Raw genomic sequence first — 24,470 nt, 5'->3', positions numbered from 1 at the left:
GAAGTTACTACCAACTGATTTCAAATGAATAGCTTTCGCAGAAATTAAGGAGGAAGCTAACCTTTTCTTACACAGGAACTGGAAATTGGCCTAACTGAAAAATTTAATTTTCTGCCCACTGTTTATTTTGCCACATATGAATAAAGACACTGGGTGGGAGAAGAAACTTGTAAGACAACATAAACTCTAAAAACTTTTTCCTACTCAGTATCATTTTAGGTTTTGTGCAGTTATATTTATGTATTTGTGTACCATGTTTAATCTGTTATTGCAATAAATCCACCTTTTTCCCTATAGAATGTCACACATTACTCTCTGATAATTTTCACATAAAGCTTTGACCACTATGTCAAAATGAACGTCTCATAATTGGCACTGAACAGAACATGCAGCGTTTGAGGTATTAAAAGTATGTCATACCTTATTATCAAAAGTGGTGAGAGAAAATTTCCTTTTATAAATATACACCTATATATTTTTTTCAATTAGTTCCTGGATATTTACTGCTATGTACTTGTGAGACAATCAGAATTTTATGAGAATCTACCAAGGTAGAGAGAATCAACTCATATACTGTTATGGTTCCTATATCATTCCGACAGGTTTTCCCAACAAATATCGGGGAAAAGTAAAATGCAGGACAGCATGATCATTCTAATTTCACACTTTGATATCAGAAATATATTAGCTCCAACAAAGGTAAGAAATGCAAATCTGTCATTGAGCCACATAATTAAAGTTCTTCTTCAATGCAGTCTTGCTATGTTTATTCAATGAATCATAATGAATTGAAAGATACAGAGTACAACTAAATTCTCATGGAGGTATAACAACTTTCAATTGTTAAATAATTCTGTTATTGAATACATCATCAATTAAAAAAATGCAGCAGTTTTCTATTTTTTTTTTGATTTAAAAATAAATTCCTTTGTGTATTTTTATTATATAGTTTTATTCAGTTGGTGTGAAACATAGAAAATCTCTTCGAAAGTTCTTTTTGCTGGTATATGCATGTGTTCAAGTGAATAGTTTGAATTTTAATGTTTCTTTTGTATTTGCACAAATATTTGTCTTGCACAAATAATTAATCCTCACAACATCCCTGTGAGGTAGGTACTTAGGCTGTATTAAAAAAAGAAAAAAAAGAACTAAAGAAAAATTCACTTTGTTTCACTGATTCAGCAAAGCCAAAACAGTACTAAGGCAGTTGTACTTTTCACTCTGATTTGTGCCATGAAAATATACTACCTCTCACCAGTTTCAGTACTTTCTGTAAAAAATTCTGAAATATTTCACATGTATATCACCTTGGTCATTGCCAACAGAGGAAGACATTTTTCATGAGAAATGAGGATGATACAGTAATTATCCTGTACACATATAAATTTCATTGAATAATGACCTCATTCCCTGGATAAATACTAACAAGCACCCCACTTGCATGAAATACTGGAGAATATTTAAAAACTTAACCATTACAAGGATATAAATATATTACAGAAATATTGTATTTATGTATTTTAAAAATAAAAATACATGTAATGGTTACGTGGCTCTATAAAGTTGATGACTGTATTCCTTAGTCCATTTCAAAAGCACATGCTGATGTATCCACTTTATATATTTTAAAGAAAAATATGCATATATATAGTTTTATTGATTTGTTAGTAAAATTTTATAATGGAAATACTCATCCTCTGTCACGGTAGGTGGTAGGTGATATAAAAAGCACATTGAGAGCAAAATGATTTTAAACAAATTACATGCACATTCTCATTTCTTACTTGCTTATCAAAGGAACAAATATATCCATTATTAAAAAAAAAGAAAGACTCATTTACAAGACAAAGTGAAGCTTGCTGCAGCTCCGTTCCAATATAAATGATTTGCAACTGATTACATCCATCAAGTTTAATATAAACCATAGTAATCTGAAGAGAATAATCAGATGGAACAAGATTTAATAACATACAAACCAAAGTTAACGTTTCTCTGATTGTTTCCATTAACTGCATTGCTATCCCAGTTACTATTTTTTATGTATACATTATGTAATTTAATAGTAGAAAAAAACCATAAACAATACACTCAGTACATTAAATAAGGACTGTATTGACCAAAAGGTTATACATTATTGCTGATTAATGGAACTTTTTTTTTTCTGTTTTAAAGCAGTCGACCACGTATCAATTAGAAATAACACTTCACGTGTTTTAAGTTTTTATTATCCTGTCAGTACATCCCCTCTGCAATCTAGTTGCACTTAGAAATAAATAAATAAAATTATATTTTGTTTAAACAATCTTTTACCACTGGCATTTTTAAGATTACAGAAATGCACACAATGCAACAGCTTCCTTGAGAGCAAATCTTATCTTTCTTTTCATAAAATCAATTGCCCAGAAGACAATAAGCAGAGTAGTAGGAATGGTAAGAAAAAAATGCCATGTAAGAGCAAAAGTATTCTCTGCTAATCTCCTAAATGGGTAACACCCAATATGTATTTTGATCATAAACCTTACATAGTGACAGTTTATTTCCCTTTTATTTATCTAGTTATTGCAGCATGTATAAGCCAGTAAGAATAATTATATTTTATATACTAAACAACTCAAAATCAGAACACACAAAGTTGGTTCACAAAATTATGTTTTCATCCTGTCAAATTTAAAAGTACGCTTTCTTGCAAAAACTCCTTTGACAATTTGAAGCAATCATTTGAAGAATAGGCCATGTGTATAGTGTCATATGAATTTTTTTAGTCTCTTCCTAAAGAGGGTATAACATGTTATGGACAAATAAAAACCCAATTAAAATTAGCATGGGATGGGTAGTTTGGAAAAGACAGGTTTTGTGTTTTACATGTTCACTGAACAAAAGGATGCATGGCAAACTGATGTTTTTAAACTGGAAAATGTTATGGAAAAATAATGAGGCAACAGAAATAAATATGAAATCTTCATAGCTGAGTTTTTTGTTATTGGCTGATTTAACTTAAGGTCATTTGTAATACCAAAGTAAAGAACTATAGTAATATAATATAAAGATTTCCCCACTTGCAGACAATAAGAGTTTTTCTTATTGATATCTGTAGAGTTGACACTGACCCTGAAGCTCTCATTGTTAGTAGGATGCTGTTAGTAGTAGCAGTTGCAAACATATGGGTTTGCCAGTAACAACTCACAATTTGTGCATAGCTGAGTCTTCGAAACTGAGCAAATTTGCTCTCAAAATCTCGCCAGCGCTTGCTGAGCTGTATCAGGGTTGGCTCCACTGCTTTTGCAGCCCCATCCTTAGACAAGCGTTCAGCCTGCCTGTGCACCGCATTCAGATCTTCCTTCTTCTTCTCCAATTCTCCATCAATCTCCTAGTGAGCAAAACCAATACAGGGCCCAGGACAGTTAGCTAACTAGATCAATCAACTTAAAATTAGCAAAATACTTCTGACAGAAATTTCATTTCCATTTTATTGTTACAATTAAATCTTACAACTATTTTATGTCTTATTTTACATTTAAACAAAACAAAAATAACCGAAATTGAAGAACCTTCTTGGAAATTGGCTGTGGAGGTCCTAACAGCTAGTACACACTGAAAATTGTTAGCAAAAGCCAACAGTTTCCACTTTCCGCTTCTTGCTAGTACACTGTGATGGGCAATTGGAGAAATTATTTTCTCAATAAGGGTCAGCATATTCAGGAAAAATAGTGTTCGGACAGCTTACAAATATATTATTTGACTGAGATATTACTTAACTCCTATTTTATTGTGGGAAACACAAGAGAGAATGAAGCAAAGAAAGACGATGCAAAATAAACTAGGAAAATCTTTGACAGTATGTAAATAAATCTATAGAGCTTGACAGTGACATATGAATATGTTCTGATGAAAATGAATGTGCTAACATGAGATAGAAGTCATCCATATATCGGTATGTCATTTGTTCATCTGGAACAAAGATACATAAAATAAATTACAATTTTTACTAGAAAACATCTGAATCTTAATACATTGCACATTTTTCATATTATCAACATAGAATTTTATTTAGTGTGTGTCAAATATATGTTATATAACGTTCTGCATAACAAACAAATACAAGATATAGTACAACAAAGAAATGTCAGTTGAACATAGATAATTAGGGTTTGTTCTACTATAAACAAAAATAACTGAACTGATAATATTGTATATGTGTTGGAATATTTATTGCATTTGCTGTCTGTTAAATTCATAAACTATCACCCAAAATGATCTACCATTGTCACCCCAAAACAACATTACCTTTAGCTTCTGCTCATCTTTGTGGTCTGGTAGAGTGGCTAACTTTTTCTCAATGTCATCCAGCCATGTCATTAGGTCATCAGCCTGCCTCTTGTACTGATACCATTGATGAGAAATCTCTAGAGCCTTTTTTCTTCTTTGAGATCTCAAGTCCTGTTCACAGTGCAGACATCATTAGAATATGAATTAAAGACTTATGAAATATGAATTGACATGTGTGCACACTGAAGGGAAAAAAGTGCACAAGACCACTGTTGTTTGGTTTTTTTTAATTAAATGATGATATTTAAATCAAGTATGTAAGTATCTTAACATGCATATTTTCTTCAGTTTAATGGATTATTTTTTCTCTTAAAGGAGGTTACCTGTTTCAGGGTTGTTCACATGTTGAATAAACGACTGAGACAGTCACCAATATTCAGAGAAGTTAAGACTTACATAAATGCCAGTATTTTATATAAAACACTTCTGCTCAGAATACTTACTGGACAGATGGAAACACAGCCCACTTAGTGTCTAGCCATAAGTGGGCTTCCTGTGTTTTGTGGTCTCCTGTGAAATTCTAGCCTGCATGCAAACTCTGTAGCTATTCAAAAGAAAATCATTTCAATGCAGATATGTATGCAAAGACAGGTTTCCTTTTTCTAGATTAGATACCATTTACATAACAAATTTCCCATGTTTATGGCCCATCTTTATAAAAGTATTAAAACTTCTCTTTAACAAGAAGGTAAAAGATGTTATTTCATTTCATATAAATCTTATGAATTAAATATACTCCATTCGCATTTGCTTTACCTGTTTAACTTTACTCACACAGAATTCAGAAAATATTTTCATTAGTATAACATCTTATTAAGAATTAAATTGAAAAAATAATGGTACATTTTATACAAAAATATCAGATGAATTTGCCTGAACTGTTCTTGATTTTTATTAGAAAGCCTGAATGCCTTAACTGAGTCACCCAAAGGGAAAACAATCATGCTATTGCATAAAAACAGCCCATAAGGATCTGGATAATAGCATAGTTCTAAAAACACTTCCCTTGTTTCTCCTCCATAGAAGTTATTAATTACTTCCATTTAACTTGGAACAGTCAAAGACACACTTATTAGACTTCACATTTCTTATAAATGTGGATTAAAATATGACATGTTCCAGCTATTATTTTACTGAATTCAAACAGATCTGCAAAAGTGTAAAAATTAGAATTAAATCCATAGGAAAGGAAAGATTCTGCCTAAAAAAGAGTAATAATAAAATGCAACCATGCCGTGTTCCCCAAGGCAAGAACAACTTAATGAAAATTTTCAAAAGAAAAATTCCGCATGCCAATAAGATGAAAAAATCTTCTATGGCAGCCAGAGCCTATGGCTTGAGGTAGATGACCAAGGTGATTTTCCAACTGCAAGATTCTTTCTTTCCTCACTTTCATTTTTCCCTGGAAATGTGACATTCCTGATCACAACTATTAGCTTGTCCAAATAGGTCTCAATGTGGATGTTTCTAGGAACAGTATCGTGCAGTTAAACCTCCAGAAGTGTGGTAACACAGAATTTTGGTATGTGACTTTGGTTTTCATCCTCTTAGCTGCTAGGTCTATTGGTACTACCACCTACCCTATTCTGAAGAGGGTGGATCCATTTTTCCCACTAAAGAAGATAGCATGTAAATCTTTTACTAAAGGATAAAACAACTTATTGATTGACAAAAATATGTTATACAACTGAAAAATCTGTGTTTGTGAGAACTGATTCTAACCAAGGTCTTGACTGCTGCTGGAGAAACATAAAACAAGCACAATGTGTTAAAAACTGAATTATTATCAAATAAATCATTGTTGTCCAACAGGCAATCACATGACTGTAACACTGAGGACAAAACACTACTTACTAAGGTAGAGATTTGCAATGTGTAAATATATGCTTATAGCCAACTAGTTTTAAATTACTCCTCTTTAAAAAGTAATGAAGAATCATTTAAACAGAAAAATTCTCTGAAATGAAGAAAAATAAAGGCTTTAGTAGTATGTGCTTATAACTGTAGCTCCTATACCTTGAGAGCATTATGTTTAGTTTGCAACAGCTGTTGTTTGGTCTTTATTTCCTCCCGTTTTCTCTCATCTGTGATTCTCTTTTGAAGCGTGTCACCCCTTTGCAGCAATTCTTTCACTGTGCTCTCGTCATCTTCACTCTGATTAAAAAAAAATAACGAGTGTAATGGACATTTTAATCTATTTATTACTTAAGTACTAGGAGATGTAGACATCTAAAAATACACTTCCTCTGCTAAGGTAATTATCTAACAGATACTTGCAGCTCTATAGCGAAGGCCAAATAACTTTTACCTGCTTTCTACAATACATGTAGGTACTTGAGGGGTACAAACAAAACAGAACTTGAAACCCTACAGATATTTGATATTCGATTTTATGCAGCATCCAGGATAAGGGGATGAAAACATTAAAGGCAAAATATATTTTACTTTAAAACAAAAAGAATAGAAATACCTAAAATATTTCTAATCATTAAAACTAATGACTGAAAATGATGGTATGCTAGAAGTCCATGCAATTCCTGACTGCAATTTCATGTATCATCACAGAGCAAAACAATTATAGAAGTTGAATCTGTGCCACAGCTTCTGGGAGGTCTCTCTTGAACAACATTCTATGTAAGGAAAGGGAACAAAATATGCTCAAGTAGTGGAAACTGCCCCATTAAACTTCATTCACTTAGAATTTAGCACTGCAGTTTAGCATAATTAAGCACATACCGGCTTAAATTTCACCTGTCCTGCATAAAAAAATAAACCAAAATAAAATAAAAGTCCCGTAAAGATTAATTTCAGCATTGATATGGAATAGCTATATGTAAATAATTCCTTCAAAGGAAAAGAATATTGACTCTTTACATTGCTTGTAAAAAACTACGTATTTGATCTTGCGGAGGACTCACAAAGAGCTAGTCCTAAAGACGAATCCCTGTTATTGCCTAGCCAAGAAGAGTCATCCCTCTGAAAATCAGTCTGGAGACCACACACCTCAGTGGCAACTGTAGCAAAGCACATTAATATTTTACTCCGCCCTCCCACTTCCCCACCCCACAAACCAACACGCATAACACTTTAGCAAGTTTTAATACTTGCAAAGAGTAAATGAGTAATAAAGCCTACCAGAGCCACAAAACCTACAAGATATGGCATAACCACATTGGTTAAGATCTAATTGGCTAGTGGCATTTCTTTCAGTGATCATTGCAGAGCATTTGTTTTTAGTGAATGTCTTCTTTTACTGCATTGCCTATTTAGAAATATCAATCTGAGTTTTCTTGGGTTTTATACTGCTACAGACATTTTAATATTCATTCCCTGTTCTGTAATATTGCTGGTACTAGTATAGAACTTGTACACAATATTCCCGTTTTGTTTAGCATTTTCACAGTAGTCAAAATAATGCTTTTCTTATAAACTAACAAGTAACTTGTCACTAAAACTTTTAATTAATGCTGACTTGGGGCTTTTGATTTTATAATATATTAGCACAGTAAAATTTTGTCCAACACATATCTAAAGATCCTAACACAGATATGGAAGCTTTTAATTTTCACTCAGATTTTCTTCTCCCTGCCTCCTTCACTCAGACTTCCGTTTCAACCAAATTACCATATCTTTATTGAAGTCCTCCTCTTTCAGATTCACCCCCTGCTGAATTTCAACCTCCAGTGGTTCAAGCATTTTTTGTATATCGAAGTCAAATTGCTCCAATTCCTTCAAAGGAATGAAGGGCTAAAATGGGAAAAATACAAATATTATTTATTTAAACCCCACACTTCATAGTTTTATTAGAAAAAACAAGACATCTGTTCTACACATTACTGCTAAAACAATGGTAGGCTTTCCATTACGTGGAAAAATATCAACACCATATAACTAAAAGTACCCAAAGAGACAAGTAAAGATAGGTATTTAACAGTACTGTAGAATTTCCATATAAGAAAGCATGAAAATTCTATGGTGAGTGAAAAGTTAAAACCAAAAATTAATTATATTTTCACATTTGTGTGTAAATGCAGGTTCAGATAAACAGTGTAACATAAGGATTTATTGAAAAAATTGTGTTGACATAACTTGGCTAAAGCTGGTTTGTCATAAGTTACCCACACGTTGCTGTGTGGGTAGCACACCATTCAGATGCAAACCCACTTACTACTACCAACTGAGAAAGAGAATCATGATAATTTGCTTCAGTGTTTTGAAATCATTGCTTTCTCATAAAGAATAGCAAAGATTCCAGGTGAATTATGGAAAAAAAAAAAAAAAAAAAAAAAAAAAAAAAAGAAGACCGATAATTTCTGTGTATGATATTCCCCTAAAAATAATTTGAAACGTTAAAAAGAATCATCAAAATGTCACTGAAAGAGCTTGTGTTTGTAAAAAGCCTAAACAAAAACGCAGGACCAAAAACCCTTCAACCAAACAAATCAGATCAATTCCACCAAAATTTATCACAGTATAATTATGGTGCTCTACCTTAGCATTCTTTTAAACTCTACAACAAGTGACACTTATTAGCAGCTATACTGTGCTTTTTATCTACCTGATACCCAAGTGTCTGTGGATAGCTTAATGCACAAAATGCAGTATATTTATTAAGTGCATTGTAAAGGATCAGTAGAAAAAGTTTTCTTCTTTCCATGCTTTAAATGCAAGAAAAAGCGACAAATTCTTGATGATTCTTGCACAAAATTTAGATTTAAAGGTAATTAGTGCTTTATGATGTTCTAGGAACTCTTGGACATATAATTGTCTTCTTGCTAAAGACATAAGCACATTATATCCTAATTAGCTCCCTTCCACTCTTCCTTCCAGTACAATTTGTATTTACTGTAAAGCAAAAGTTTGTAATGAAGATGGTAAAAACCAAAGTTAATCAGTTAAAACAAGAGAGACTGGACATCAGCTGCAATCTGTTTTAAGCTATTACACAGATGATCTGGGACAATTAGGGTAAAAATGCCTTAATTATATCTGGTTGATTGTTTTAATGACAAAGATTTTGCAGAGTTATGAACATTAATGGAAATATAATAATATACAATATTTATAGAGAATAATACTGTGCTCACATATTTTCATCAAGAAGCTCAGAATTACACTCAGCAAGCACTTCAACTGAGGTAGAATTAATAGCAAACTACACAGTAATTTCTTCTTAAATGCTCTGAAGGATGTCTTCAAAAGTACTTAAATCTCACTAAGAGTCAAATCAACTAATAAAACAAAAATATAAAATTACTAATCTGTGAAAAATGCTAAGAAACCCCCCCAAAAATGGAAAATAGAAGGAAAAATAGTTAATGAAGTTCCAATAATTGAATGAGTTTCAAAGACTACTTGAAAATTTTAGTACACTATGGTAATTTTATTAATTCAAGACACAACGATTATGTACTACTATTTACTGATTTCACAGGTAAATTCTTATTTACTTCACTGTTATACTGATAATTGCTAGTATTTGAAAAAAAATAGGTGATTTGAAAACAGATGAGGATGAGAATTGACTGAGAATGTATTATGAGGGCTTACTTGAATTATTTCTTGAATAATTTTACCTAAGTAAGAAAAAAAGAATCACCACAAAACACTTCAGAAGCATAATAGCAACACATAATAATAATAATTCTTCATCCCATGCAGATGAAAGCATGACTAAGGGAAGTGCAGTTATACACATTATGCAGGTGGACAAAATGAGACACCCAGCAGTGTAGTCCTTTACCCAAATGCGTATGGCAAGTAAGCAGAACTAAGAAATCACAGAATCTCCTGCCTCTCTATCTAATGCAATATCTATTACTATAGATATCCTTTGAGAATCATACCATAGCTGATGATTCCCCAAAGCCCTGGAAAAGGTACCCTAAATTCTAATTTACCACTGAAATTATGTGCTGTAGTAATGCTATGTACATAGCGTATAAAGCCTAGTGAGCTGTTGCCGTTCCAGCTCATCTTGCCTATACAATCATTAATGGGACAATACTTGGGAGAGAAGGTTCACAAGTGAAAAAGGTTTGCAGGCTGTTTTGAAGATACTTCACCTTGACAAGCATCTTTTGCCCCTTCTTTGAGTAAGCCCGTAACATGCAATGCAGTTAACCCATGATAAACCATCTACGAGCAGTCCGATTTTCCCCTAAGACAATCACAATTTTACACAACCCTATCAAAGGCTCCATCAGCTCTGTATGCTTAAAGCATCCTGGAAGTGCAAAGTAAAACTGAGAAGGAAATCCAGACTGCAGATAGCAGATGTTCAGAATAAAAGCATCACACAACACAGTTGTTTGGGCTTTATGCCAAGATGTTCTCCGTCTGCAGTTTGTACTTGTGTAAGAAGTGAGAAACACGCTGTAATGGCTGAAGTACTACTCATGGCCAATAAGGAGGAAAAAAAATCATAATTATTAGGACACAGGACACATTCTTTTCTGTTTGAGAAGTTAAACCTAAATAAACTCAAATATACACAAAAAATTAGCTGGTTACAGGGTACTGAGCCCTGCATAAACCCCAAACAACTCATAAAAGCCATGTGTGTCTGCTTATGCTTTTTGCAAAGCTTATTTCCTGCTCTGCCACTGATCCTCTGTGCATTCATCTCCAGTGCTATTACAGTAGCCAGCAAACCCAGTTAAGATCAGGATCCATGCATTCTCATTATCCTGTATACCAACCTGCATAGCTGTCTGCTTTAACGTGCTGCAATAAAGGCAGCAAACACAATGGAGAAAGTAGACGGCTTATGTCCTTCTTCATTTCAATTCAGAAGTCACAAATTGGCTAAAAATTACCTAACCCATACTGAATCCAGATTCAGTAGTCAAACTAGTTGTACAGATAAGTAGCTGAAGTACAGTTGATATAATCTGTATATATCTATCTGTCTCAAACCTTGGTGAGTCATAGCCTCACAGGAAATGACTGAATGCATTTAATAAAAATTCAGCCCTCAAAAGCCAATCTATATAAAAAAAAGGCTATTCATATCTTGAAAAGATTAAGAATCTTACTAATTTCCAGATGTTTTTCATTCTTTAAAAGTTAATGAACTAATCATCGTTACATTCATATAAAGTGAATACTTTGATTTGTGAAACAGTGAAAAAAGACCTTTAAGCCAAAAATCACAAACCTTAACACTTAAAAAAAATATATATATATTCTTAGGATCTACATTTTTTTTCCTTTAAAAGTTTAGTTTTTGAATAAACTGTAGCTTGCTATGTACTTGTAATTGTGCACCTTAAATAAATACCATTTTGTATGCATCCCCATATGGAAGCAAGTCCTCCTACCTTAACACGTTTAATTCTTTGTGATATAGTTGCAAATCGCTGGTTGAGCTCTGACAGTTTGGGCTCTATTACTTTCCTGCAGTGATCTCCATGGTTTGTCATCAAGTCTACCGCCTGGTCACGCACAGAGTCCACCTTTGGATGCATATCATTCAGCTCAGCCTTTAAGCGCTACAGTCCGTGAGCAAGAGACAGGGCTTGAAGTTAGTAATAAATGCAAAGAGAGAGAAAGAGAGAGAGAGAGAGAAAGTGTGCAAAGGAATAGGGAGCAAAACCACAAAGCAAATTCAGATACTTATGCATGAGTGTGTAAATCCAGTAGAAATACATAGATAACATTCCCACTCATATACCTCAAATTTATAGCAGGAATGTATCTACATGTCTGTTTTAATATCTACTAAAGGAAATTAATGGAGAGCATTATTTCTAGGCAGGTTCTTATCTGCAATAATACAATTCTCAGCATATTTCAAAATACGCCAAATTTTTTTATATTCCTAAACATAGGAAAAGCTGCTAATTCATGTATTATGGAACTGGATGTTTAGCTGTTGTTTTCATTACTGTTCATGCCCATAGTTGAGGCAGGGGAAAATCACCAAATTAAAACCAGTGGGAATTTTTTCGAGAAATCTATCACAAACTTAAAAAAAAAAATAAAATAAATAAATGCTAATACATTCTTCCTTTGCAATAGTAATCTTAACATTAGATCCCTGTATGGGCAGAGGCCGAAAAAGATAGCCAGGCGTTCAGGGATCATAAACACCGCTGGCCATTAAGAATTACATTCTACTGTCTGTATGAAATGTCTTTGTGCAATACAAATATATACACCTGTTCTGATGGCAAAGATAACGGTACTTTGTACCTCATGGTGGCAAAATTGTTCATTTGACTACAAAAGTCTGTCCCATAATCCTGCTGAGATCAATGGGGCATTGCTTTATGTTCTGTTTTGGAATTTGTAAAGTTTTGCTTTAGTAAATGGTGTTATGTATGTGTCAGATTCTGATTTTGATTTGCAAACTGTTCCTCAGATAGTACGTACTGACCATGGAGTTCAATACAAAGTAAAACTTCACACTGATTTCGTAAGAAAAGATATCTATACAGATAACAACTTGAAGTTGTTAACAACTTGAAGTTGTTTAATCTTAACAAATAAGGTGTTTTAAATGAGATACTTTAAAATTCACATCTATCTTGCATGTTAATTTCTCATCAGTTGGTCAAATGATGTAACAGGCCAAATAAAACTTTCTGATCAATGCACTAAACCATTACTATACAGCTAGTTCACCATATAATATTCTTTTCTGTCGTGTTGGTTTGGTATCAATGCAGTGTTTATAGAATTAGAACAATCACATGACAGAGATATCAAATGCAGATACCACAGATATCAGAAAAGTATCACAGAAAAACAGATAAGAAACTAAAAATGAAGAACACAGAAAAAACAGATTTTGTTCTACCAGATGTGTTTAAGGAGTATTTTCCAGCAAACAAAGATTTAATGAGCTGCTGTTCTATTCACCAGCAAGTCTCCAAGGCTTATAATAACATATCTGGGTTTATTTCTGCAGGGTTTTAACTTTTGCAATGCAGTGCAAATTTACTATGTAATCTACAGGCTGCCAGAGGGCAGCTTCATCACAGAAAAAGGAATGTTAATCAATTTGTGATACCCTTCAAAATATGCTAGTTATGACATTTGTCCTTTTCAGTCTAAAAATTAATGTTTTCCAGAAAATTGCATTTTTTTACCTTAAGAATTTCCTCTTTTTGCTGGGGCTTTTGTTTATCAGATTCATCCAACAGTATTTCAGCACGATACATCCAAGTTGTAACATTAGCTACATTCTGATCAAAAGCCTCCATGTGCTTTTGATATTCCTGTATGTGGAAAAGGTAAATACTGCATACAAAAAAAGTAATCAGAACTGAAACAACAACTGTAATTATGCCAACGGTGGCAAACATGCACACATGAATTTAAACTTTTTTATACACATTAACTGCTTGTTTTGTGAAGAACAGAATCTGCTGTTTGTTTGCTTTCACTTTATATTTTAAGTGTCTTTAAAAAGACATTCTAGGACAGAAAGAAGCTTCAAAAGTGACAGGCAGGAGGGTGGTAAAGTCACATCACAACACAGGTGTCTTGCACCTCAGCTAGGCTGCTGAGAGGGACAGGAAGCTGGTAGCGAGACCTACTGGAGGTGGAAAGAAGAGCTTCTCAAGAACCAGGTACCAACCTTGTTTTGGAAAGCCACTGAATTGACTGAAACATAGATGGTGACAAGGATGCACTTGCAAAGTCACAATCAAGAATGGGAGCTTTGTGTCAAAAACTCTTGTTTACATTTCATTTGACTTCTCTGCTTTGAGACTCTACTTTTTAAAAAGCTATTCTAGGTGATATTCTGATAAATCTTTTTTTTTTTTTTTTTTTTTTTTCTCTCCTTTCCTTACTTTACAAGCATTTAGTCTTTTTTGGTGAGCTCAGTAAAATGAGGCTTATGCATATCCACACAATATGTATGTGTACCACACAAAATCAAAGATTTTACTAGTCCTTTTGGCCAACACATACATATACTTTTATTTTACGCTGTTCTAAAAGCAGTAAAAGACCAACTCCTTCTCTTAGACTCTTTTATCATGGGGTTTAGTAAATATTAAAGAATCCAAAGCAGAGAAAGACAGAAAGTAGAGGAATACACAATGATACCAGTCTATAAACTTCATTGTATGTTTCTTATAATCAGTTCCACAGTGAAGCTGAGCACCTACATCATACTGAATGAAATGCTTGTTTTCCAGATAAGATAGACACAGCCAGATGCTGTAATTTGTATACTGCATACAGCTGAAGAAGTCCTGTAGCAATGCTGTACATCCACTGCAGCAGCATTTGTAATGTAGCCACACAGACTCTAGCAGAGCTCTAACACATCAAGGTCTGAAAAGTCATGGTAGAATCTAAGATACCTTTGAGAACTACTTCAGTTTCTCGGGGTTGAAACTGTAGTCCTGTGCTCTCATCAACAGAAACGGCATACAAGATTCCCCAAAGCATTCTGGCAGCCCAATAGTTAAGACCCTTGTGTGTTTAAGGGTTCAGGCTGTCATCTTTTCATGACAGAATGTATTGTAAGGGAGAATATAGTTACGGAACTATCAGCAATTTGAAGCAGCTGTGGCTGAGGCTCCTGAATCTGCATTAAATGTGTATTTGGGAGTTTACTTTTGACTAGGTTGAATCTGTTCCCCTTAAGTAACTATCCCCACCAGAAAATGCACTATAAAACTATCCAAAGGAAGATCATGCAGTACGGAAAGACCAAATCATAATCGTTGAGCACATCAGGTGTGCACCCTGAGCAGAGCTGCTGCTTTAGTTGCCACTGAAATGAATCCAGTTTGCATACACCAAAGCCATCCTGTGGACCAAACCAACATGCAGGTGAGGATTTTACTTCCCAATTGTCCTATTCCAAACAGAAATGTTAATGTAGCCCAAAGCAGCTGAGGTTGCTAGTATCAATACCAATACTTACTCCAATAATTTGTCTACCAATTTCACTTGGTTTATATTAAAGTAGTTGAGGTCCTTGTGGAGAACCTGCACTTCTTTCATTAGCAAACAAACCCAAACAAAAAAGTCCAGGAACTATTGAGGCAGGCAGGAACGGGAAGCATGAACAGTCAAGACTCCACAGAGCCATCACTCTGTAAGCAGTCAGATTCTTAAAATATACACAATGTACCAAACAACAGTCACTCTGATCGTCTGTGTACCTATGTACTCAATCAGTGTTATCCAAAGCACCAGAAAAAGCTCTCCTATAAGGCTGAGCACCTATGACTGGGCACCAACTTTTCCTCTGGTGAACAAATGCATTTTCCTTACCAGTAACAAATTGAACCACTCCTCAGCACGTGAAGTTACTGCTATCCAGTTACTGTTCAGGAGGCTGAGTTTATCCTCCACTAGACTTTCCTTTCCTTTCAGCACTGTTTTCAAATTATCTCCTAAATCACTGATGCTCTTAAGATGGACCTGGCGTTTCTCAATCTCCTTCCGCGTTGCCTACATGAACAGAATAAAAAATAAAAGCTCAGGAAATTAAAAATTCTCCACAATAAGATTGTGAAATATTAAAAGAGCTAGTACATTCATGCTAGAATACACGCTCCATTTCCAATAGGGAGGGAAAGCATTCTGTGAAGAACAGTAAGTGGAAAGCAGGTTGTTCTTCTTTAGCTCTGATACATTTGTAAATGTTCTTCATATACTCAGAGTCTTTTTTGGTAATAGTTTCATTTTTAAAAGAGTGAATTATCTCTCATTCCCGTGTTCAAAACAAAGTTTTAATATTATTAAACAAGAATCCACATTTTACAATATTTATATTGAGATTTTTAAAGTTCTTTGCATATAATAAAATAGCATAGTTATCAAATAACACATAAAACTTACATAATAAATGGGACAATAAAGCACCACAATGACATCCTGACTTAGAGAACTCCATTGAAAATAATCTGGGGAAACCTTTAAATATTCCTTCAATATTTTTAAATGCAATCTTTTTCAGCAGAAACCATGCTTTTCTCTCCTGTTAGATTTCTTTTTTTCTAAATGCAAAAATGCATCCTTTCATTACATTCACTTGGGATTTCACTTTGCGAACTGCAATACTAAAACAGGCTATTGTCCACAGCACCTCTAAGCTTGAATGACTAAAATACATATCCAGTATCATAAGATCAGATTTGCAGCATCTTCTGCCACTATTGTCTTGCTTTATGAAAACAGATCTAAATGACCTTACAGGTCACATATTTTACTCATTATTCTTGTCTTAATATTTGTTGTAACATGCAAAAAGTCTAACAAAAGGAGCAAATCCCAACATATTTAGACAACATGTAAAAAAGCAGGAATTTAATACTAAATAATGAGATGACACAATGCAGAATATAACAATCTTGTTGAAATGCAAGGAGAGGTCCTTACACCTAATACCACATATAACCAGTTTTATGAGAGAAATTTATCTGAGCTCTACGGCACCTGCTAGCAATGATCTAGGCATATATGATCTCTGCTTATAATATAAATCTCCAAATAGAAATGAAGTCGTCCAAATTGAATGCCAACAAAAGTTAGGAGAAAAGTAAGAATCACTAGTCTCCAGAGACCCTGATTTCTCACAGATAACATGAACACACTTAAAAGAAGAACCACTTATAATCAAACTGTAATCACAATTCTTCCATCTCAGGATCAATGCTGTTACTACAGTAGAAGTACACCTTTATCACCTCCATGCTATCATACTTCTCATGGTCACACATCAGTATGATTTTGTTGATAATATGTTTGGAAAGTAGAATTTTCAGTTTGCAATAAAGACAATAGAGAAATTATTCATTTTGGCTTAACAGTACCTCCAACTTATTTTGCATATGTTATGCTTAAAGCAGTAGCTTGCTTCCTATGCTTAACAGAATTAATGATCTGATTTTGTAATGTTATTTCACAGAAAAGGTTTTACACTTTCATTTCATGTAAGTGAGAATTTTTCCACAATCTAGCAGTTTTCTCCAATATAAAGGATTTGTAATACAACCAAGACATGATTAATGCAAAATATTAACTATAAACTACAGAACTACAACAGGTTATTGTCAGATCAAAGGAAAATTATGTCCCCTTCCAGTATCATTTTATCTGTTTCACAGGAGGTACAAAATGTCATCATAAAATAGAATAAGGCAAAGAATATAATTTACCTCCAACACGCGATGGAAAATTTTGATCAGCTATATTACCTTTTCTAAAAAAAATTTGCTTCCATTTGCAAAAGATTCTCTGAAGCATATTATTTATGGTTTGTGGTTTCCTATGCATTTTACATGCATGAAAATTCAGACCAGTCTTGTGCTATATATAAAAATATTAATCCCAACTAGAAATGTAAATAGATGGATCAGATAAATGTCTGTTGAATAAAACTGCTACCCAAAAGCCAGATGTATAATTCCCAATGTGTAACAAAAAGTGTAAGTGCTTTGCCTGATCCCAGGAGTTGTTCCTTTCAAAGTAAATAAACAATGTAAACAAAAGAACTAGGTGCACCTCTGGGCAATATGAATATTACCACTCCTGTGTGTTAGCAAGTAAGGGACATAACCAATGAGATCAGTAAAAATCATACTTCCCCCACCTTCTTAAATAAAACAACCAAACAAAAAACCCCACAACATCACAACGTTGAGCCCCTCAACACTACATCAAAGTGAAAAAGTCACCTTCATCAATATTTCAAATCTCAATTATTCAAAGTTCTTATTTATAAAATCCTTGACCCACTGAATACAGCTGAAATACTAGCAAGGTCTGTAAAGACAGCAGGATTCCATGCTTCATTATCAGCTAGGACCTCCTCTGTATGAGACAAGGTGTACTGGGTAAACTAACAATGGTTTTTTTCAGTTCTTTAAAAACTTTGATAACATATTTGTTTGTTGGTTTTTGTTTGTTTGTTTGTTTTGATATTTACATTTCTTCATTATATTCTTCAGAATTCCCTTCCCCTTTTCAGTATTACTAGACAGTGACAGTTCACATACACTTAATCCATTGCAATATGACAGATAGCATTGGTAAATTTTCTGTAACAAAAAGACAAAAGGACTGCTATTAATTTAACAGTGCTATACAAAACATAAAAAATGTGTCATGATCCCAAGATAAAACTTAGATTATTTCATTAAAACTCATGGAGTGGCTTTCAAAATTCACTAATTTTTGAACAGCAAGTTCCAATAATCAGCGAATTGCCATTCATTTATCACCCTTCCTTGTATGTTCTTGGGAAACAGAAGAGAATATTTCAAAATTAAGGGGTAAAACCCCAATCTTGCTGGATTAAAACTCCCTTCTGGTTGCCCTAAGATCAGATTGCATTTCAGCTGTGCAGTTTATTTGAAAGTATGTAAGAAAGATGTAGAACTTTAATTTTAACTACAGAATTTGAAGTGTTAAGTCTCTAATTTAAAAATGACATTTAAAACATCTGACACCTTAAAAAAACCAAAAAGCCCCAAAATCTCAAATACCACCGCAATGGGTATAATATGAAACATTAACAAATAAAGTGGTGAAATTCTTCCCAGAAGGACTAGGAAATTTATACATTTTGAAATATCAGTGTTCTGGTTTCAGCTGGGATGGAATTAATTAACTTAGGAGCTAGTATGGTACTCTGTTTTGGCTTTGATGTGAGACTTTTCAGTTCCTTGGACCTTGCTAGCGAAAAGGCTGGAGAGGCACAAGGAATTGGGAAGAGACACAGTCAGGGCAGCTGACCCGAACTACCCAAAGAGGCATTCCATACCGTGGGACACTGTGCCTCGTACATGTACCTGGGGGTCTGGCCAGGCCCTGGCGGGCGGTGAGCAGTTGCGTTGTGCACCACATGTTCCTTTCTTCCTTTCCCTTTGGATTTTATTCTTTCCCTTCCCCTTTTCATTACATCTGCTATTGTCATAATTGTTATTATTGTTCTTTCATTTTTATTCTGTTTCAACTATTAAAGTGTTCTTATCTGAACCCTTGAGTTTTACATTCCTTTCCAACTCTCTACACCCCATCCCTCTGGGTGAGCGGGGAGTAAGCAAGCGGCTGTGTGGTGCTGAGTTACCAGCTGGGGTTAAACTACAACAATCAGGATGAAACTATGTAACATAAATAAAATATATACATGTTAGAAGTTGGGAAGAAGCTAATTTTCTGATGCAACCTCACATGGCATTTTGGGGGAATGGAACTATGTAAATAAAAGATTTAACTAAGCATCACATCACCCAGAATTCATTTGCAGCTCTGAATATTTGTCAGCAATGTTCCCCAGTGTTTTAAAACAGATTATATTCACTCTGCTATTTGTCATTATAGTGGTTATTACATTCAGGTTTTTACTCTTTCCCTTAGGACTAGTATATTTATCTATAAAACAAAAGTTTATTCAAGTGTGTGTTACCTGCTGGGAGACAAAGGTTCCATAAATACTTAGAGCAAAGATCGCTTCATTAAAATGTGTATACAAATTATACATATTATTTTAAGAGGGGAGAGAGGGAGAGAGATATGGCCATCTTTTCTTTACATTTCTTCAGGTAGGATCACATCTACTAGCAGACAAGAGAGGTAAAGATGAAAGCAATCTCTCCATTCAAACTTCTGTTAGACAGAATTCTGAAATATGTCTTTAGAGGAAACTTGTACTTCAATTTTTTGAAGGGCCAGTTATAGTTATTTGATACAGGATACCACAACAGAAATTCTTTGACCCCCAAAAATAACTTGTATTTCACTGAATGAAATCTTTCCTTCACTTTTAAAGGAAACATTATTCTTTTCTCACTTGTGTTTCTCAGAAAAATGCTGGTAGCGTGCCTTAATCAAAAGTGGGAGGTTGCATCACCACTGAACTCCCAGGACCTGAACATTTCCAAGAGAAATGACATCTAGGATCCTGGCACCCAGGAAATGAAAGCAATCAGCCAGATCCTTCTTTGTCAAAACTGCAAGCAGAGCTTGCCTCAGGTGACCAGTTTCTAATCCCCATACTGGTAACACCAGAAGGAGGAGAGGGAGAGAGAGATAAGACCAGCTGAGCTTCCCTTATACCAGTCCCTCCAAAACCTCAGGAAAGAAGCTGTAGTGTAAAATGAGTTTTATTTAAGAAAAACAACTTCAGATGGTTTGAAACCTGGGCAGAAGCCAGATTGCTCTGCAGTGTACAAAGGCATGGGGACAAGCTTTACTGAGAGGTTTGTAGTTGCATACAACAGTATTTTACATATGCATCCACAGGATGACAGGTTGAATCATGTTAGTGTAAGTAAATGCAGTTCCCTGAGCAGATGTGTATACTTCGAGTGGGGTTTGCAGAGTGCTCTCTGACCCTGCTGTACCGTGGCATACTCTTTCCCTTTCAGTTTACCAGAAAATCTTAGGGGGGAGGGTTGGGGGCGTTGGTATTTGGTTTTGGTTGGTTTTTTCCCTCCCCTTCATGTTTTATAAGGGAGTGAAAATCATAACCTCCTTCACATTAGCAAATACTAGCTAGGAATTATTTATCTTTGAAAACAGAAGCTACGTAGGAACGGCTTTTTTCAGAGGATGTGGAGCAGAGGGTTTCTGAGCTATACTTTACAATGATAAGACTACCATGTATCAAGTCGAGCTGCTTATGTTTTTTAAAAAAAAACAACCAGAATTGTGACTCAATGCAGAGGATAGTATTTTAATTGTGCTGGTCATTAGCATATGTAGATTAAAAGAATTCATCACCAACAAATGACTGAAGAAAAATGCTATGTGCCTGTACGCTGCCTGTGCGCTGTGGATTACTTGGAAGTAATCTTTGCAATTTGAACTTCTATAAAAAAAATGAGTTAGGTGGCTCAGCTCTCACGGGTGGGATTACAGAATTAATCAGAAGCTGACATTATGGCCTTCTCAGTGGCTGATTGTACATATTTATTTGTTAATTCACAGCACATATTTTAGTTTTATTGTGTTCTGGCCACTGACTATGAATCAGTTGACACAATTTTCAGATCATTTTCTTTTACTGATTTTACTGACAGGAAATATGTTGCTAAATGTGTTAGCTAATGTAATTCTAAGTACTTCAAGTCAACTTTATACTCACTCGTATTATACACTGTGCTAAAATATAACATTAAAGCACTGGCAGACTCATACTGCTGATAGTAGGGAGTGATACAGAACTTTTTCTGGTAATACCATCTGCCATTTCCTTTTTGAGAACATGGTTTCCTGGAAATCTAATTCTTATCAGGCCAGTTCCTGATTAAAAGACAAATAACCCCACAACAGTTAAAGTCTTCAGTGATAAATGTGTTCACTAAATCAGACTTCTAATTATGAATGGATTTCTAATATACAATGTTTAATGACTATCTTCCCACCTGCATGTCATTTTCCTTATCTATTATAACAGAACTGAATTCAAATTGAAAGATTTAGCTTGTCTCTACTGAGTACAGAGGCAGGATTTACAGTCTTCAGTATATTGCCCATCTAATTTCACATAACTCAGTCAAATTTTTGTTCCATCCTTAGAAAAATATCTAGACAGGAACAATTAAATCACACACTTCCTTTTCTGTCCAGATTAATGCTGTGTTCATTAATGTAATTTCCAACTCAAGACAGATATTCCTTTTTATGTCTAGGTGTTTATACCTTTAAGACAATGTTTGCATTCATGATTTTTTTTTTTATTCTAACCTCTATAATTATCTTTGAAAGCCTCTGAGTTCTTTTCACTTTTAAGAAGTCTTGGGTACTGAAAATGAGTAAGTGCAGTAATAAATATAACTGCTTTCCTGTGCTATAAAGAAAAAAGATTATGAGTTCTCAGCTTAGTTATATTGACAGCAGCACACATCCAATTTTCAGTTTGTTCGCACTATTGAGTTCTTCTCTCTCTCCCTCCATTTTCCACCTTAATTTTTCTGCAGACTTTCCTCACAATGGGAATCTGCTGGGCTTAATTCATCTCCCAGTGCATTTCATTAGATCAGTTACTGTCCTCGGCAGCCTACTTACCCAAGCAGTCAAAAGCCCAAAGCTGCAACATTAATCAGATACTGTGAGAATGTGGTTCGGGGGACTGAATTATTGATGTACAATTTTGTATGAAGCCTCAGTGAAATCCACATAGAAGTATCAGTATTGTATTTATTTATGAGGTACTCACAAGTGTTCTGAAGTGTCTAGGATAATGCACAGTAATTCCTGCCTCTTAGAGGGAGCAGGTTCTTAAGGAAAAGGTATACGCACTTCACATAATTTCTGCAAATACTTACATTTGGAAGGTTGGGATCTGCCATGTATACTATCTGTTGGATTGCTCAATATCAAAAATACGCTTATATTTATGTGAATATTGGTTTGTATTTCCTAAAGAGAATCTTAATAAAGGAATTCTGAAAGCCACTCACTTAGTATGTACATACTGCAAAAACAGTCAGCTGCTCTCATACAAAGTTGTTTGTTTATTCTTATTTTAGTGATGAATTGACTGAAGGAGAAAAGCTGAGGTCCTATATGAGGTCAGACTGCGGTGAAGGTTTTGGGCAGGACTGGAAGCCAAAAAACTTTTACCTGTTTTTCCTGCAACCCTTTATGTATTAATTCCTTGTGAGAATTCACAATACTGAATGGTAATCGTTAATAGGTGGGATGGCTCTCATTTGATATATTTTTCATTGTAATATTTCCTATTTTAATTAGCTCTTGTTACCTTTTTTGATTGTCATGAGATAAAGATATGTTGTACTTGTAGCAAGTGTAAGACATAAGAAGTACTTCCCACTGTGTAACTGCACTCATCGTCAGGATTTAGGTTCTAATTACACAGCTTCTGAAACATTAGAGTTCATATCTAAAATTAAATGATATTAAGGACAAATCTTTCTATTTATACTGCTGTGAAGCTATACACATCTGATTAATTTTGCTGAACACAAAAGCAGGAAAATAAAGTGTACATTTCTGTTTCCATAGAGCTGTACTTTCTTCCTTTCATGACTGGATAAATGGACTGAGTAACTGGTAGGTTAGTTTGGAGGCATTAAAACCATATGATTGTCTAACCCATCTCTTAAAAATCTGACACTTGTCCTTTATTATGGATTTTAAGTTCACAATATCAATCAAAAGTAATGACAGGAACTACACACACTTTACTGTAAGAAAAGCACCAAGAGAAAATGAGAGAACATCAAGCAGCAATTGTTTTTTTAGGGACTGAGGTTTTGATTTCAAAGTCAAAGCAGTATTTTTAAAATAATAATAGCAAAAGTTGATCTTTTTATATTTTTGGATACTACTTTTAAAATATTGTCCATGGTGAAAAAAACCACCCAATTCCAAATCTCACAAAAGACTTGCAGACTTTCTTGTTATGAGTCTGTAAATCATCAGTGCATTTCAAGGGTAAAGATCTGAAGCTTGAAATGGGCAGTTAAAACAGGGAAACAAAACCTCAAAAAACCAAAACTCAAATAAAGCAAACCACCAACCAAGTTTTACTTCACTGCCATCTGGACAGTCTTTAAAAAAATAAGTAAGTTTGCCTGTATATTATTTACAACTATTTCTACAATGCATGGTTAAATGGTAAAATGTTTAAATGTTTATTCATATTAAACAAAGCAGAAGTGGTAATTTTTTGCATAAAACCCCAATACTTTTTAAGGGTTTTTTTGTTGTTTGGTTTTGAAATTATATAGGGAAATCTATCTAAAATGCTGCTGGCTGTACATAATTATTTGAAATTTTGAAGCTTTGGATAATGCTGAGCATAGTTTCCTCTAATGCACAGATTTTTGTATGTGTGTACAATGAAGACTTGGTTTATGTTCTGAGTTAGACTGGATTTTTACTACATATGCAGAGTTTAAACTAGATTAGCTAGGTTTGAAAGATACTGTGCTAAGTCTTAACATCACACAGAGATACACAGTTTGATGTAGAACTCTTGCATTCCTCAGTGATTCTCTAAGATGCCTATCTAAACTGTGGCACATATAGTAATTTTGAGGAAAGTTTCATTTTAGACTTTAGGTTTTAATCTAAAATAAGAGTTCAAGGTGAAGTCTCATGGAAGTAAGAAGCCTCCAGAAAAAAAATGAGCTACCAACCAAAAAGGGTAAGAAAACAAACACACCACTTCCTGGATGCTCTCTGAACATGTGGAA

General features: G+C 34.3%; 1 protein-coding gene across 13 annotated transcripts in view; it reads right to left on the bottom strand.

Annotated features, from left to right (window-relative positions):
• The window catches only part of DMD (dystrophin), a 1,162,157-nt gene that overhangs the window by 645,624 nt on the left and 492,063 nt on the right, over nt 1–24,470 (bottom strand). For 10 of the 13 annotated variants that reach the window (XM_055701082.1, XM_055701084.1, XM_055701085.1 and 7 more), the window contains 7 exons: nt 15,571–15,750; nt 13,422–13,550; nt 11,649–11,819; nt 7,951–8,073; nt 6,343–6,480; nt 4,285–4,437; nt 3,185–3,367 (listed from right to left, as the gene is read on the bottom strand). In XM_055701082.1, coding sequence (XP_055557057.1) covers nt 3,185–3,367; nt 4,285–4,437; nt 6,343–6,480; nt 7,951–8,073; nt 11,649–11,819; nt 13,422–13,550; nt 15,571–15,750 — 1,077 coding nt within the window. Of the gene's footprint in view, nt 1–3,184; nt 3,368–4,284; nt 4,438–6,342; nt 6,481–7,950; nt 8,074–11,648; nt 11,846–13,421; nt 13,551–15,570; nt 15,751–24,470 lie in introns of those variants that run through there. The other 3 variants (XM_055701088.1, XM_055701091.1, XM_055701089.1) reach the window with 3 other exon arrangements.

This window comes from Falco cherrug, chromosome 2 (assembly GCF_023634085.1).
Source record: "Falco cherrug isolate bFalChe1 chromosome 2, bFalChe1.pri, whole genome shotgun sequence".
NCBI lineage: Eukaryota > Metazoa > Chordata > Aves > Falconiformes > Falconidae > Falco > Falco cherrug.
Note: the sequence above shows the minus strand (reverse complement) of the source record. Positions and strands in the feature narration are given on the sequence as shown.